The 17,814-nt window shown below is 35.8% G+C and overlaps 3 protein-coding genes across 6 annotated transcripts; 2 read left to right on the top strand and 1 right to left on the bottom strand.

The window, feature by feature from the left end:
• The first annotated feature begins 2,295 nt into the window (after positions 1-2,295).
• LOC130960526 (putative disease resistance RPP13-like protein 1) lies at positions 2,296-6,753 on the top strand. Its single transcript, XM_057885943.1, has 2 exons — positions 2,296-6,219; positions 6,424-6,753. The coding sequence occupies exon 1, from the start codon at positions 2,573-2,575 to the stop codon at positions 6,200-6,202; it is 3,630 nt and encodes a 1,209-aa protein (XP_057741926.1). The 5' UTR covers positions 2,296-2,572; the 3' UTR covers positions 6,203-6,219; positions 6,424-6,753.
• A 3,303-nt stretch (positions 6,754-10,056) lies between these two features.
• LOC130962198 (galacturonokinase-like) lies at positions 10,057-11,943 on the top strand. 4 transcript variants are annotated; one of them, XM_057888327.1, is made up of 5 exons: positions 10,105-10,153; positions 10,274-10,343; positions 10,784-10,897; positions 11,108-11,135; positions 11,597-11,943. In XM_057888327.1, exons 1-5 carry the CDS (start codon positions 10,107-10,109, stop codon positions 11,626-11,628), a joined length of 291 nt encoding a protein of 96 aa, XP_057744310.1. In that variant the 5' UTR covers positions 10,105-10,106; the 3' UTR covers positions 11,629-11,943. The 4 variants fall into 4 exon arrangements, 3 of the variants coding, with proteins under 3 accessions (XP_057744310.1, XP_057744311.1, XP_057744309.1); XR_009079742.1 differs by lacking the exons at positions 10,105-10,153; positions 11,108-11,135 and adding an exon at positions 10,057-10,091 and having other exon boundaries at positions 11,597-11,928; XM_057888328.1 differs by lacking the exon at positions 11,108-11,135 and having other exon boundaries at positions 11,597-11,926.
• A 3,178-nt stretch (positions 11,944-15,121) lies between these two features.
• LOC130963595 (uncharacterized) lies at positions 15,122-16,522 on the bottom strand. Its single transcript, XM_057889697.1, has one exon. The coding sequence runs from the start codon at positions 16,520-16,522 to the stop codon at positions 15,122-15,124; it is 1,401 nt and encodes a 466-aa protein (XP_057745680.1).
• Positions 16,523-17,814: the final 1,292 nt, after the last annotated feature.

Genomic DNA, 17,814 nt, shown 5'->3' with positions numbered 1-17,814 from the left:
ATTTTAGAGAACATATTATAAATAGATTTTGAATTTATTTATTTTTAAAAAAGACATAGACTATTTATATTAGAGTTATACAAAATTGTATTTTTTTTTCATTTTTCGATTTGCATTAATGGCTACATTTTGTCTTTTCTTGTGGTTTTTTTGTTTGTAAATAATGAAAAAAATAAATGAATGAGAATGAAAAAAATATAAAAATGTTATATTAAATTTAAGAAATTTTTGACAATTAGTATAAAAGATTAAGAAATAAAGAATAGTAAGAGTCTTAATATGTATAAGTCAGTAGAATTTGAATATTTGTAACTGAAATTTTTTATAATAATTATTATTATGACACTTTTAATGTATGTTTATTGCATTTAATTAGTACTGATGTTTCAATTGAATAATAATAGATAAGAGTTTTTTGTTTTAATTTTTTTAAAACATTTTACTAAATAGTGATTGGTTGATTTTCATCTAACAATTTTGGGTATTAACTCTTTCGGTCTGTCATTACCACTGCAAATCCATCTAAAACAAAGAGAATAAGACATGGTCAATGAATGATAATCCATTCCAAGTAAATTGTGGAAGCAATACTGCACATGTGGAATAACAATTTGAAAAAGAGGAACACGTAAATGTAAATTGTGGAAGAAGTACTCCACATATAAAATAACAATTTATAATTTGATGATAAAATATTACAATCGGGAGCAATAATTTTAAATGCACATTAATTTGGTTATGATTGTTGGACAGAACCGTTTACAAAAAGAGGAATACATAAACTTGTGCTGCTTGCAATGAGTTCACAATTAAAATGTTATTATTTATAACAAATAAATAGGGCTATTGAAAATGATATTGAACAATGAGAAGAGTAAATGGCAAAGTTGAAAATCTTTAGGAAGATACCTGGGACCAATTTTCTACATTGGCGGCGCCGAATAAACCACAAGAGTAATGGAGTTTGCCCTGATTTCTGCAATTTATGCAATGCGGCTCTGCCGGAGATGGACATCGCGATGTACAATTTGGTTTGAGGAAAAAATAATGGCTCATGGGACCGGAAGAGGATGAAGGAAATAGGATGGGACCGGAAGAAGATGGAGGAAATAGGATCTTGGTAGGGAGAGGTGCTAAGAGGGTGATGGTTTGAGAAAGGTAATAAGCTTTTTGGTTTTGAGAGCTTTTTGTTAGGGTAAATGTTAATTTGTATTTTTGTTGTTTTAGAAATAAGGATTGATTTGGAAAAAGTTATTTTGTTGATTTTTATTGTGTTTTTTAGTTGTTTTTTGTGTTTTTTTATGTGAAAATAAAAGTTGATTTGGCAAGATTATTTTAAAATTTTGCCAAGTAAGCATTGGTGTTGACATGGCGTTAGTAGAAAAAGAGAAATAACTTAAAAGTAATGTGGGTAAACCTATGTACCTACTTTTATATATTAAGAATAGATAGATAGATAAACAGATTGTTTTATTTTATTTTATCGAAAACAGACAAAGAATCATTAAGAAAATAAGTAGCTCTGTGAAAAATGCATCATACCCTAGATTTCATCCTCTATTTCATATTATAGTTTGCCAGTGCACCAATGCACTTGTACATTTTCCTCTTCTAAGTCACTTATTATTTATACTTTATAGTCATTCTTTTTTATTTTGTTAGGCATGAATGTCAACATTTTTGTTCATGAGACACAACATGAGTACGCACTATATTTGAATACTCTTTTTTACTTTGTCTGACATACTTAACAGTACTTGCATTGTTTCGTATCTTTTGTCCTAGCTTGACCTTCTTGTCATTGGTGTTTGTTCTCTACTATTAAAAAAAGGGTTAAATTTAATAATAAGAAGCAATTTTGAGATAAATTAGCAAGAAGTAGAACTAAAGAATATGAGAAACTAAGGAAGTTGAAAGAATGAAGATTGAAGAGTGAAAGTTTTCCTAATGATTAAAAAACCATATAAATTTTGCTGCCCATTTACTGGTATCAAATAACAAATTGCAACACACTATTAATTGTCTCAACTTGTTACTAACACAGATATATCTCTTTTATCTAACATCAAGTTTAGTATAAACTTAAGCAATTAAACTTGCATTGCACTGTTTAAATAAAGGTCCGAGATAGATAAATAGGCACACTTATTGGTGAGTAAAGTTGTTCAAAAGTTTCCACTGCTTGTTTTTCTTGGACAGAGTACTGAAAAATAAAAAGAAATGAGAAGGAAACACCCTCTCAGAATAAAATTAGATTAGATTAAGATATTGTAGTGGACTTGGAACATTGTGACTTCGGAGTAGGTGAAGTCAAGCTCTTATATTAAAAAATAATCATCGGCAACATCCTTTGTCCAACAAGAGGGAAATTTCTATGAATTATTTTATAAACACTTGCCTTGAAGACCAATGATCTTTAGGTTAATATCAGCATACCACAATATACTTCACTAACTACCTGCAAATGTTTCCTTACTCTTGTTGACATTGACCGAGTTTATTGCAAACTAAATCCGTTTCCTTTTGCCTTTCTCAGTTTTTTTTCTCATCTTATCACTTGATCTTGAGAAACATGGCTGCAGCAGTTGTTGGTGGAGCTGTTCTGTCTTCCACTTTTAGTGTTATTTTTAACAGGATGTCCTCACCTGAAATTGCCAAATGGATCAAAGGGAAGAAGCTCACCCAGAATCTGCTTGAAAGGTTGAAGACCAATCTTTATGCTGTTCAAGCCTTTCTCATTGATGCTGAGCAGAAGCAGATCAAGGAGAGAGCTGTCAAGGACTGGCTCGATAGTCTCAAAGATGCCATGTATGTTGCTGATGACTTGCTTGATGAAGTCTTCACCAAAGCTGCCACTCAGAAGGATCCAGGTACCTTCTTCTCTCGTTTTCTCAATTTGCAAGATAGGGAGATAGCAAACAGGATGGAAGAAATAATTGAGAGGATAGAGTCTATTGTGAAGCAAAAAGACACTCTTGGTCTTAGAGAGATTCCTAAGGAGAACATGCCATGGAGGATCACAACATCTCTAGTTGAAAGATCTAATATATATGGCAGGGAAGAAGACAAGGAGGCCATAGTGAAGTTGTTGTTGGATGATGATGACACTGCTGATGGTGATATATCTATTATTCCCATTGTGGGTATGGGCGGAATAGGAAAGACTACTTTGGCCCAATTAATTTACAATGACAATAAAGTGAAGGAGAATTTCGACTTTCAAGGTTGGGTTTGTGTGTCCGAAGAATTTGATGTTATTAAGGTCACCAAAACTGTAATTGAGGCAATAACTTCTAGTGCTTGTTACTTGAAAGATTTGAATTTACTTCAACATGAACTAAAGGAAAGATTGTCAAGACGAAAATTCTTTGTTGTCTTGGATGACGCATGGAATGAGGATTATGAAGATTGGAATAGGCTTCTAAAACCTTTTCAGAATGGGGTTAAAGGGAGTAAAATTCTCATAACCACTAGAAGTAAAAAAGTGGCTTCTGTGGTGCAAACTGTTTCACCTCATGAACTAAGTTTATTGTCTGATGAAGACTGTTGGTTAGTGTTTTCAAAACATGCACGCCTTTCCACTGACTCTATGAAAAATCTAACTTTGAAAAAAGTTGGCAAAGATATTGTAAAGAAGTGTGATGGATTGCCCTTGGCAGCCCAAGCCCTTGGAGGCTTATTGCGTGGAAATTCTGATGCCAAGTATTGGAATCATATATTGAAAAGTGAAGTATGGAAATTTTCCAATGACAAGATAAAAGTCATTCCGGCTTTAAGAATCAGTTATTACTATCTTCCTTCATGTTTGAAAGAGTGCTTTGTTTATTGCTCGTTGTATCCAAAAGATTATGAATTTGATAAAGATGAGCTCATCTTGTTATGGATGGCTGAGAACTTTTTACAACCAGTTGGGAAAAACACTTTAGAAGAAGTTGGTGATGAATATTTCAATGAATTGGTTGCGAGATCATTTTTGCAACCTCATAGTACTGAGAATAATAAATTTGTGATGCATGATCTCGTGCATGATTTGGCAATGATGTTTGCTGGAGATTTCTATTTTAGAGCTGAAGAGCTTGAGAATGCAGTTGAGGCTGATATTAAAACTCGTCATTTGTCCTATAATGCAAAAGGCAATTATCCAATCTCAAAACTGTTGGGAGTTTGTGACAAAATAAAACATACAAGGACATTTCTAGCAATCAATTTGTCACCATGGATCCCATTTAACATGGAAAACACACCTTGTATCTTGTTGTCACAGTTGAAGTACTTGAGAGCTTTGTCGTTGAAATGCTTTCCTCTTGAGTCAGTGCCTGATTCAATAGGTGAGCTGATTCATTTGCGTTACTTGGATCTCTCTTGGACCTACATTGTGACATTGCCAGACTCATTAGGTAACCTGTACAACTTGCAGACCTTGAAGGTGTATTTCTGTAGAAATCTGCAAATGCTACCTGTTGGCATGAAAGATCTTGTAAATTTGCGGCATCTTGATATTAGATATACTCCTTTGCATGAGATGCCGAAAGGCATGAGCAAGTTGAAAAATTTGCAGTTTTTAAGCGACTATGCTGTTGGGAGGCGTGAAGAGAACAAGATCACAGAATTGGGAGCACTTGCAAATCTACAGCAATCTATTTCCATTACCAAATTGGAGAATGTGGTGAATGGCAGTGAAGCTTCGATGGCAAGAATGTTTGATAAGGATGGCATTAGCTCTTTGATCTTGAGGTGGTCATCAGATAAAGATGAGAATACAGCTGATTCCCAAGTGGAAAGAGACATACTCGACAAGATTCAACCTCATTGTAATTTGAAAGAACTAGTAATCGTGGGTTACAGGGGTACAAGATTTCCAGATTGGGTGGGACATTCTTCCTACCACAACATCACCGAAATAACACTGGGTGATTTCTTTCTGGGTGGTTGTCGGAATTGTTGTATGCTTCCTTCACTTGGACAAATGCCCTCTTTGAAGCACCTAAGAATTATAGGCTTCGAAAGTGTTGAGATTGTGGGTGCTGAGTTATACTTTAACCAGAATGGTGAATGTTGTTTGGAGACACCACCATTCCCAATGCTTGAAACTCTTTGGTTTGGGTCAATGCCTTGCTGGAAGATGTGGCGTTCATTGGGGTACAGTGCATTTCCTCGACTTAGGGAGCTTACCATAAGTTCGTGTCCGATGTTGAGAGGAGATTTGCCCATTCATCTATCATCTTTGCAATCACTTCAGATTGAGAAGTGCGATGAGCTCAGTTCTTGTCTTCCAAGGGCTCCTGCGATTACGACGCTTTCAATTGAAGGAAAGCATCTAGTGGAGTCCGTGGTCGACGCCATAACGCACACGCAACTGACTTGCCTGACGTCTTTGCGCATCTCAGGTTGTTCCTCCCACATATGGTTTCCTGTGAATGCTATTCCCGCATCGCTACAAAAGTTGGGGATATTGGATTGCAGAGAATTAGAATTCCAAATGGATGGCCAACACCATTCACTTCAGGAACTATACATACGTAGCAGCTGTGATTCAGTATCATCCTTCTCGTTGTTGGATTCCTTTCCAAGTCTCGTGCGTGTTGAAATAAGCAGGTGCGAAAAGATGGAATCTATTGTGGCGTCACGCTCTCTTTCATGTCTCCGTTATTTATTTATCTACAATTGTGGGAGTATGAAATCCGTGTCGACAATATGGATGGCAGCACCTCAGCTAGAGCGTCTCTCATTAGTGGGTTGCCCGGAGATCGATTTGTCTGCTCCAGGGGTTCCACACCGTAGCCTCAGATATCTTGACATCGGCTACTACGAGAAACTAGTAAGCACTGCAGCATTCATGAATTCGCAATTTCACGGGCTTATTGACCTTTGGATTAAACGTGAATGTGAGTGTGTGAAGTGTTTCCCAAAAGAAGGTTGGTTGCCTGCCTCACTTGAGTCTCTCACACTGGAAGGCATGAAAAGTGTGGAGACGTTGGAATGCAAGGGACTTGCCCACCTCACCTCCCTCCAGAAACTAAGTATTTATCATTGTCCCAAGTTAGAGAATATGGAGGGTGAAAAGCTGCCTGCCTCTCTAAAACAGCTCAGCATCAGTGACAGCCCTTTGCTGGGTAAACGGTGCGAGATGAAGGATCCACAGGTTTGGCCCAAAATCTCCCATATCCCCGTCATTCAAGTTGATGGCAGATGGATTTCGTAATCCAACAACTTCCACAGGTAATTGTTTCTCTCTCTCACAACGTTATTCTGTATTTCCCGAAATACATTTGTTTTCTGCACTAACATTTGTACTCTGCATATAAAGTGACTCACTAGTTTTTTATTCTTCATCTGCTTTACAATGTTCTTACTCTACGTTCTTGTTAATGTCTTATATCATTCCTTACCGACACAGTTAACATTTTGTACATTCTCATACAGCTTATCCATGGAGCCAAGAAGATAAAGTCTACACCTAAAGTTTTGCTTTGGATGCATCAAGACCATTCACTCATTGCAGTACTCATACTTGCTTCAGACCCTTTGGCGTGGGAGTTGGAACATGATGAAATTAGGTTCTTCTTCCAAGCTTCATTCAGAAATTTCTTTTGAATATTCAGCTACAATGCTGTTCACACATGTATCTTCCGGTGCTTCATATGTTGCATACCATCAACTATGCACCAAAGTATCATATATTATTTCGATTTAATATTTTGTTGTCTTTATTTTTGTTTTATTGTTGACGGATTCTTCAATAAGAAAATGACATTAGTGGTAATTTAGAAGTCTTAGAATCTTATATGATTGTCTCTAAATTCTTTTATACTAGGCTAAAACAACAAAATTAGTATATAGTATAGATTTAAAAGTGTTATATAATTTATAAATTGATTAAATAAATATAAATTAATCTTAAACTTGAAAATATTGTACAAAATATTAATTCTGCTATTTGTATATAATTCAATATAATTATTCAAGTAGAAGGGAATATGAAGTAAAATATTATGTATTTTAAAAAAATACAGGTATTTGATACTAAAATCGTATAAAGTTACATATTCATTTATTGTTTTTATTTTGGTTTAATTACTCTGTTGGTCCCTATAATTTCGCGAAATTTTCAATTAGGTCCCTATACTTTTTTTCTTTTTAATTGGGTCCCCATACGTTATTTTTTTTTTCAATTAAATCTCTACCGTGACAAAAACGTCTAAAATAACAGAATATTCTCTTAAAAAAACGAATATTCTCTCTTTTAAAATAATAAATCACTCTTATATTTTTAAAATTCCAAAACAACCCTTCTCACTTAAACACTCACATATAACTCTCTCTGAATTCCGTTATACGCAATTTATATATAAACCCCAACAATAAGGGCGCGTGAGCTCCACCTCCTCAACGGTCTCACTCTGACACAATCTCCCTCCCTTCGCTTCCTTCTGCAACCTCTCTATGCGGTTCTTCCCTCACCACACCACTACTCTCTCCTCTTTCTTCTTCTTCTTCTTTTTTCTGTTTCTGTTTCACAGTAATAGGGTTTTAGGGTTCATCTTCTTCCCGCACATTTCAATGCCGGAGAAGTCCAGGAAGGTACCTTTCACGGTCTCCTCCGGCAACGTCTCCTCCAGCGGCGTCTCCTCCAGCAGCGACCTCCTTCTGCGACGTCTTCTCTAGTGACGGTCGGCGACGTCTCCTCCTGTGACTTCTCCTCCAGCGACGTCTCTTCCAGCGGCTTCTCTTCCAGCGACGATCTCCTCCTGCGGCATTCTCCTACGCTGGCAATCTCGTCAATCGAGCTATTGAGCTGCGAGTTTCTCTTTCGGCAGACTCACGAGTAGGTTCTTCTCTCTCTTTGCCTTTGTTCTCTTGAAAATATTTTATTCTAATCGATGGTCTTAGGCTTGCCTTAGATTAGATGAACAAATTTAATTAAAATTGGTTTAAATCTCAGTATAGTAGTCAAAATGTTTCTCGGTTTTTATTCTCAGCATGTATGTGCTCTATTTTGTTGTTCAATTTCCATAAAAGAAAAGAGAAAAACACTCTTTGTAATTATTATATTCTTGTGATTTGCTATAAAATTATATCATTACTTTGCTTTTCTGGATGAGTTATGATTTGAGTACGATAGAATACTCTTAAAATTAACTTTTTAAGAGATTATATTTAGTTTATTGAACTATAGCAATTCTCATGTTAGTATACTCATCTTTGTCAGGGCTTTGTCCTGTCTGATCCAAATAATAGGATGTTCCTTTGCAGTACTTAAGTAACTATGATTTTTGCAAGTTACTTGAGCCTGTCTTCTGTATAATTGCACAAGACCATACCACTCCTTTACTCTAGTTTGCTGAGCACAAGACACCAATTTTAATTTCTGTTCGTTACAAAATTTGGCTCAAGAGTTTGAAGATCAAATTTTTAATCATGGGAGTTGAATGTTCATGAAATGATTAAGTAGTATATTTTAGTTTTTGATTGTTACCATGGGAGTTGATTGTTCATGAAATGTGTGGTATCATCTGTAGGTTTTCTTTCCATTGTTTCTTTCCTTAAGTCACTGGAGAAAGGGGCTGCCTTTTGTCTTCTTTTTTTTTACTATCCATAATTTTCTAAATTTAGATTTAAGACTAAGCACCCAGATTGTATACTTATGTATAGATGTAAAATATTGAAGGTTACTGCTTAATGGTTCACTTTGTCTAGAGTGTTATCCCATATCTTTAGATATGTAAACTCAATGATGATGAATGCATGTCTTGGGTTTGCTAAATTATCTCTTTTCTGATGTTTGATGCAGCGGCCGCTATAAGGATTTTATTTCAATCTATGATCTCACCTTCACAGCTAGGTTGGCAAGTGAGTGGTGATGATCTGTGTGGACAATATTGGAAAGGCATAACATGCTCAAACAACCGAATAGATATAAAACTCTAGACTAACAAGTAAACTTCAACGGCAAAGGCTTTTCTTTTTTCTGGCCAGGGATGCTATTTATAATTTAACTGTGCTATTTTATATATATATTGTTGAGCTTCAATTTTGTTCATGTAATAACTAATACTATGGGAAAGTAAATATATAAAGCAGATATATTGGTTCATATCATGGCATGGAAAGAAATTGAAGGCGATTTTATTATCTTTGTGCACTGCACTAAATTACAATACATCTCCACAACAGTTTTATGTTTGCCACCTACCTGGAAAGAATGATGATTGATGACCACTCCAAACAATGTTTTTATGATGCCATTTTTCATTAGATCTTGAGGCAGAGTTCTAATGGTTTTTCATATGCTATTCTGTTTTTCAATTAAGTCCCTATATGTTTTTTCTTTTCAATTAGGTCCCTAAGGGTATAAAAGTAATTTCACAATTCACTAACATTTTTTTGACGTTTAACGTTAATAGGGACTAAATTGAAAAAAAAATAACGTATAGGGACCCAATTCAAAGGAAAAAAAGTATAGGAACCTAATTGAAAATTTCGCAAAACTATAGGGACCAATAGAGTAATTAAACCTTTTATTTTTTGTAGTTGACAGATTTATTAATCTTGTTATGTGAGGTTTGTTTTACTTTTTTGTTTTTTCTTCCTATTGAAGTTGTTTGTTTGTTCTTCCTCTCATGTTTTTATAGAGATGAATCTTTCTAAAATATTAACTTGTTTGAGTTTTGTACGATCATTTTTATTCACTTTTGTATATAAATTTTTCATTTGAAGATATTTCTTGGATTTTTTTTATATTTTTACTTTTGTAGTTTCTTGATTGATATGTGATCTTTGTCTGAAAAAATTAATATTCGTGGTAATTTTTATAAGTTTTTTTTTAAAAAATAGGAACTTCATTTAAATAAACAATATTTATTTTTTGAATAAGATTTTTTTTTATATTATCTATTTTATTTATCGAAATAGAGGGATTGAATGTGCCGGTGTTTTATTTTTTTTTTCTAAAATTTGCAAATCATATTTTTTGGCATAATTATATGAAATTTATTTTATTTTAGAAAAAATTCCTAAAAGTAGAACTTTATTTTAATACATATGAATATACTTTTCTGACTAAAAGACATTTTTCAAGAGTGTTTCCTATGGTAAGTATGCGCTTAATGAAAATTTTTCAGTTACTGAACTTACCCGCCATTCGAATTCAGAGGTTTACTTCTTCACCTCCCTTCGTCTCTCGCCGTCGCCGCCACTCACTAGATAATCATTCTCTGATTCACTCTCTATCTTCTCTTTCTTGCTCATTACCTCACTTCTTCTCTCGTTTCAGTGTCGAAGAAGGTGCGTGTGGCTATGATGATGATGATGATGAACAACAATGGCCAAACGAGGCAGAAATGGTATGTTTCGTTTTTCCTAAATTTGGTTCTGTGAATTTGGGAGGTTCTGAGATTATAGGGTTTTTAAGTTTGGGGGTTTAGCTTCTGAATGTGTATTGTTTCTGGTTGTTGGGGTTCTAGGTTCTGATTGTTAGAGAAGGTATGTTTCTGATTGTTAGGGTTCTAGGTTCTGATTGTTAGAGAAGGTATATTTAACTTCATTTTATATATAATTTAAGTGCTGGATTTGAGATTTTTGTGGTATAAATAAGTGAATGCCCTGGTTTAGATGGTCAAACTTGTAAGGAATTGTATATTTCAGTGGAGGTGGAATAATTGGGGGAAAAACATATATATAATGAGAATATAGAATGAAAAGTGAAAAGTGCCTTTTTGATTAAACATTCAGTCCGATTCAATACTCTTTCAAATGTCGTGATTCATTCTTGTGCAACCTGCAGGTAGCTGAAGTGAGACAGAGAGTTTCTAACATGGCAGGGGTTACGAACGAGGAAGTTCGAATTGTGGCATCTTCCTATCGAATTTGTCCTTTAGGGGCTCATATTGATCAGCAGGTACTTAAGTATATGTCTTTCTATTATGACAGTACAATTTTAACTCGATGATTGATCTTGAACACAAGTTTTATCAGAAACCAGAGCTGTTTACTTATTCCATTTCCTGGCAGCTTTCTCATGTAATTTCCCCTGAAATTCGAATGAGTTCTATTCCACTGTTTGATAAATGGTCCTTGGGATTTTATCTTGTATGTGTTGCTTTTTCAGGAGATTTTGAAGAGCAAGTTCGGTGCAGGTTTATCAGTGATCATAAAGTCTTGTTGTTTTCTCTTAAGTATTTTGTTGAAGTTTTCACCCCATCACTTGTAAAATTATCCTGTCAGCTGCATTCACTCGGATGTGTGCCACTTCTGTGGAAATAATTAGTCTTACAACTTGGGCCTAGTGTCAATTGTGATACTAACTAGCTCGTTGGCATTTCAACTGTCAGTTATGATCTTGTGTTATTCTCATTTTCATTGTTGTATCTTTTCTTACCTTCTCTTCCACTTTATATTAAAAACCTTGTTTGGCTAGGGATTTCTATGTATATCCTTGCTGCCTACTCCAATTATGCATTTTTTTATTAATAATATGCTGAGTTACTGGATCACCAAATCATAATTTTCTTGCATGAGTGATTGTTATTTTTTTTTTCTTTAGTCATAAACTTTGATATTTGAATTTTTATGAACTTGTTATGTATTATTTTTTCAGAAATGCCTTCCTCAATGCTTATTGGTCACTGATTGAGAAGACTAGAAGACTAGAACAAACACATTTGTGCCTGGAAGTCAAGGCACTGCAATCATTGCACCTAAACCAATTCGTGCGACTCCTGACCTTGTTACCGGATTGGAGGATTTGTCTCAGCCATGGACTCGGTCCCTCAACTGATCAAATGGCTATTTGCTCGCAAAACCTATGTTAAATTGTCTTTGTAAAGTTCTAGTCCAAACACAGTAAGGGGGGGGGGAGAGGAGAGTTAGCGAGAAGAGCTTGTTTGTAACCCGCATTTTGTATTATACATTTATTTTTATTTTATAATATTTGATTAATTTAATTAAAAATACAGAATTATATATATGAAATTAAAAAAGCGTAGCCGCAATGTCCGAGTAGACATTTTCCACTAAAGCGTCTCCAAAACAAAAAACGTAGTAACAAATCCTAATTGAATATAAAAACATGTGCATAAAAATAAAATTATTTTAAGATTTATTTATTTTCTTACTTTTTTTTACTTATTTAAACTTAACAAAATTAGTTAATAAGGGGAAGGGGAGGAGGAGAGTTAGCGAGAAGAGCTTGTTTGTAACCCGCATTCTATATTATACATTTATTTTTATTTTATAATATTTGATTAATTTAATTAAAAATACAGAATTATATATATAAAATTAAAAAAGCGTAGCCGCAATGTCTGAGTAGACATTTTCCACTAAAGCGTCTCCAAAACAAAAAACGTAGTAACAAATCCTAATTGAATATAAAAACATGTTGATGGTTTCAGTGGCTAAGAGAAGGGGGGTTGAATCTTAGCCCCCTTTTTTGAAGCTAACACTTGCTGAACTTCAGAAGAAACTTTTCTGTTTTTGCTCGTCACTGGACACGAGCAACTCAGTTTTGTCTCGTCCCTTGCCACGAGATTTTTTGTTTTGTCTCGTCACTGGACCCGAGATAATTCTGGCTTTTGCTCCTGATTAGTAGAAAACAGAAATGGAGTAGAAAGAGAAGAAGATTGCACCAAGATATATCCTGGTTCGGCTGCTAAGTGCAGTGCAGCCTACATCCAGTCTCCATCACAAAAATGATGGAATTTCACTATGATCAATCTGTTACAACTTTGTAAAGTGCTAACCCAACTTACAAGGGGATTCCCACAGAATCATGATACACAACATAGATGAACAAAGGAACTCTAAGACATCTATGGCTTTTTTCTTTTAATCTTGCACTCTCTGCCTTTTTCCGCTCTATGGCTTTTTCATTACAAACCTCACTGTTTGCCTTTTTCCATGAGACTCAAGACATGACAAAATTAAACAGAAAATTACAAAACAGAGAACATTGAAGGAGAAGAGAAAACTGTTAGCTCAGGTAGCTCTGAGAACTCTGTGCCTTGCACTCTCAAATTTTCTCCTTGCTTCAAACAGTGGTTGTTCCCCCTTTTTAAAGAAGAGGAAAGCCTCCACACTTGAAGCCAAAACCGAACCAACTTCTTCCTCCTTCAACAAACACAGAACCGGTTCGGCCACACAGAGAGAGAAGAGATAACCATGCATTAACCAACATGCAATTACCTCTAGTCCTTTCTTGATCATCAACCTTCATCAATCCGGGCTCTCCATCCTTGGCTTCCTCTCCAAGATGGATTTCTGGCCCTTGATGTCTCATGATGATGATGACCTCATCTGCTTCAAACTCTGCCTTCAACCATCACTTCGCCACTCTAGCTACTCCCTGTGGTGGTTGATCAGAATCGAAGACAGGCCATGCTACAAGAATCTCCCTCTTGGCCGAATCTTCATCTTCCATTTTTGAGCATGAGAGGCTCAAGATAGCTTCACCAATTCTAACCACATTTGGTAAGCATCTTAGCCACAGCTCATCTTTCTTTTGGTATGTTTTCTTGCCATCATTAGCTTGATGGTCTTGATGCATGCTTCTCTTTCCTTTTCTTCGTTGAAGAACACGGCATCCATTGTTTCCTGGACAAGGACCGAATTAGAGAAGAAGAAAGAGATGAGAGAGAATGAAAAGAATCTGAATAAAAGCAAAGTGGTTAAGCAAATTAATTTGAATAGCTTGCTTTTACTCCCCTAACATAGAGTGGCGTGTTTGACATAATAGCCATCAATCACTTCAGCTGAATTTTTCTCTCTCATGTTCCCCATGCATTAATTAACAATGTAATAGATTTTGAAATCCATCACTTTGTTAGAGCTTGGTTCCGTTGGAATCACTATGCTTTCATTTTCCTTTTGATTCGGACCAAACATGGAAGCTATTCTCTTTAGTATAATTTTGGGCTTGTGACAATATGATCAAAGCTGGCCCATTTGATAAGCATTTGCTTTCCTGATAAATTTGTGTAACGGATCAAGCATAGGAAGCAAATAACAAAGCATTTGGTTGGGCTTGCAACATTCATATTTACTCTGGCCCATTAATATAAAGTTTCAGCCTCATAGTATAAAGCATGCAACAAGGCTGCTTATTGGGCTTAAGTCAGAAACTTATTTCCCGGCCCAGCATAAAACCTGTAACAAAATTATTAATCAAAATATGTTAAATGAAAATCAGAATAATAATTTTGTAATTAATAATGTTTAGTCATCACAAATATTAATTTAGAGTTTTCCAAACTCATCAATCTCCCCCTTGATGACAAACATTATTAAAATTGAAATGGAAAGAAATTAAAAGATTGAGTAAGTAATACTCCCTTTGTTTTGAATTTCTCCCCCTTTCAAAATGTCACATGGCTCCCCCTTAATATATGCTATTTTACCAAGGGAAGCATAAACCTGTAACATTTAAATCAAGCTTCAAGTAACAATGTTATTTAGCAGATTTTACAATGCTAAATTGCTTGATTTATGAGCAGTTTTAATTGATAATCAAAACTCATTTGATATCATAACTGATTTACTGCTCAAACTAATTCATACAACACAGAGCTATCCAAATATTTTTCAAACAATTTCCTGTTTGGAATATCAGATCAAAACAATATGATGAAAAATATTTGAAGAAATAAAACAAGGCAGTTTTAATATGTTGCACAATTAAAGGAACTGCCAAAAATACATTTTTAAACCATCAAGTTTATCAATGAAAAGACAAACAGCCAGGCATCAAATTAAATCAATCATTATAAACCAAATGCCAAATAAACTAATCATGATAAACTACAACATGCAGTTCAAACAGCAATGATCATAGTAAAACCAATGCAGCATGCATTTCTTTGAACAAGGGTAATCATGAATTTTCAAAACTGAAAATTTCAACCCCTGTTTCGTTCCAATTTCAATTTTTTTGGAACCTAAATTTCCTCCCCCTTTTGTCATCAAAGGGGCACCTGCACAAATCATAACAAACAAAAAAAACAATATAAAATAGCAAAAGTGTTATCAAAGCATCCTAAAGATTATCCTAAAGCAGTGAGTATCAAGTCATGCTTATACAAAAAGAGATTGAGCCTAATGGAGCCAATATCAAACAGAAAAGAAATCACTAATCATCAGAGAATTGCATGTCCTCTTCTTCAGCGCCTCCTTCACTTTCTTCTCCCAAATCCTTGTTAAGATGTTCCAGCATCAAGTTGACCCTTTCTTTGCAGTTTTTCCAAGCTTTCTCATTCTCATAAGCCTGCTTCCGGGATTCTTTATGAGATCGAAACATCATGTCAGCCATGTTTGAGAATTCTCCCAAGATCTGTTGAAAGGACCTGATTGTTTTGGAAGATTCTGGCGTTCCTTCATGTTCACTGTCCGATTTTCTCCCTTTGGTTTCTTTAGTCATGCCTCCACCACGGATTGTAGACACATCGTTTTCTACTTTCTCATTCAACAAATCAACTTTAAAGTACTCAAATATTCCAGTTAAAAACATACCATAAGGCAGATTAGCCTTTCTGGTGCTTTTAACGGAATCCCACATGTGTCTAATCATAATATAACCAAAAGAGATAGGAGTAGAGGTAACCAAAGCAAACAGTATGAGACAGTCAGAAAATGTTACTCGGTTGTGTGAGCCGCTTTGGGGAGTCAGAATATGAGTGATGATGCGGTGAAGCAAGGAATTGACCGGTCCAAGAGCTTTGTGAGTTGGAGTGGTTCCATGCAATCCGGAAAGGTTTGTGCAAATGTGCTGAAGAACAGTTTTGTGAGAAATGCCGACTTGTGTGTCCCATTTCTCCACCATGTATGCTCGCGGTCCTTCATCCTTGAAGCCCAGGGCCGCTCCAATTGTCTCAGCATCAAGGGCTATTTGAACCCTTTTGACATAGGAATGAAGGGTGCCATCGATGAGCCGCATGTTAGCATAAAATTCTCGAACAAGACCTGGGTACACTGGCTTTTTGATAAGGAGCAGAGGTTTCCAGTTGAGAAGTTCAAATAGAGAGGGAATGTTGGTGTTCTTGAGATTGTCGAGACTGACAAGATATGTAGTGCACAGATGGCGTTTCTCCACAACCTCTTTGTGGAACTCATATGAGGTGCATGAGTTAAACCTGCTTGGATCAAAGTGAGAGTGAGACTTGCGAAACTTGTCTCGGAATTCCATGGATTCCAAGTTCGCAGGTTCGGTTGTGTCATTTAGTGCAAACCCTTGATCTTTCTTTGAGCCTTTTCCGGGGGTTGTCTTCTTCGGTGATGAGGGAGGAGGAGAAGGAGTAGGAGAGGTATGAGATTCTTGCTCTTCTTCTTCAACTGCAGGTTGTTTGTTCTTTCCTCGGCCTGAGCTCTTGTGAGCAATAACCTTCTTTCTCATGGTGGTGGTTCGTTTTGATGGTGGGGAGAGAGACGATGATGAGGTTGAATGAATATGGATATGAGTGTGGGTTTGAGGTGTTGATGGTTTCTGAGAAAGAAGGATTCTCTCACTCTTTCTAGGCGCGGTTTTCTTTTTCATAGTAATGGAGGAATGAGAATATGAAGGGGTGTGGTTGATAACCGAGTGGAGTGGGAGAGAAGCAAGGTGATGAAGCATTAAATGTGGCTTGGAGAGAGAGAATGATGGAAATAATGATCATTAGAGGGCGGTTAATGACCATTATGGGCGGTTATTACACAAAAAGTGATTTCCCTTTTTAACTTTTGAAATCAAAAACTAAATAGTGGTTGCCTCAAATCAAGGGATTAGATGGAGAGTAGGATTTGATTTGACACTAACTACTTCCAAGAAGATATGGTGACACAAGGAAAAAGATTTTTATTTGTATGGAGAGATAAAACTGTTATTGTGGGGTCATGGAATTTTGGCGGGGCCCATTAAATTTTGAATTCTGCGTTGCCTCCCCCTAGACCACAGCTCTTCCATTGTGCCATTTATTTTCATCTCGTCCAAACCTACGAGCAAAAACTGAACATAGTCACAAATTCACAGATTTTCGATGAAATTCAAATCAAACATTCCCAAACTTTTTCTCAAGGTACAGAATCTGTCTTCACAGAGAGGTTTTGTAAAAATATCAGCAATTTGGTCTTCAGATTTTACAAATTGAATATCAATAGTACCCTTTTGCACATGTTCCCTAATAAAATGATACTTTATCTCAATGTGCTTAGTTCTTGAGTGCAGAACAGGATTTTTTGAAATGTTTATAGCACTCATATTATCACAAAATAAGGGTATACTATTGATTTTTAATTTGTAATCTTCCAATTGTGTTTTTAACCAAATTAATTGTGAACAACAAGCAGATGCGGAAACATATTCGGCTTCAGCAGTGGATAGAGCCACTGTGGCTTGTTTCTTGCTTGACCACATGTTGAGTGAGCTTCCAAGGAAGCAACACATGCCGGAGGTGCTCCTCCTATCCACCCGATCTCCCGCATAATCTGCATCACAAAACCCTACTGCACAAAAGTCATCAGATTTAGGATACCATAATCCATAATTACAAGTTCCCTTAATGTATCTAATGATGCGTTTAACAGCCGTAAGATGGGATTCTTTTGGATGTGATTGAAACCTTGAACATACACCCACACTTTGGACTATATCCGGTCTAGAGGAGGTAAGGTACATGAGTGAACCTATCATTCCTCTATACCTTGTTTCATCCACATCTTGGCCATCATCATCCTTTTCAAGTTTAGTATTGGGATGCATAGGAGTGCCCATTGATTTGGAGTTTTCTAGACCAAACTTTTTGATAAGTTCTTTTGCATACTTTCCTTGGTGAATAAAAGTACCACTAG

Source organism: Arachis stenosperma, chromosome 2 (genome assembly GCF_014773155.1).
Source record: "Arachis stenosperma cultivar V10309 chromosome 2, arast.V10309.gnm1.PFL2, whole genome shotgun sequence".
NCBI classification, from domain to species: Eukaryota; Viridiplantae; Streptophyta; class Magnoliopsida; order Fabales; family Fabaceae; genus Arachis; species Arachis stenosperma.
Note: the sequence above shows the minus strand (reverse complement) of the source record. Positions and strands in the feature narration are given on the sequence as shown.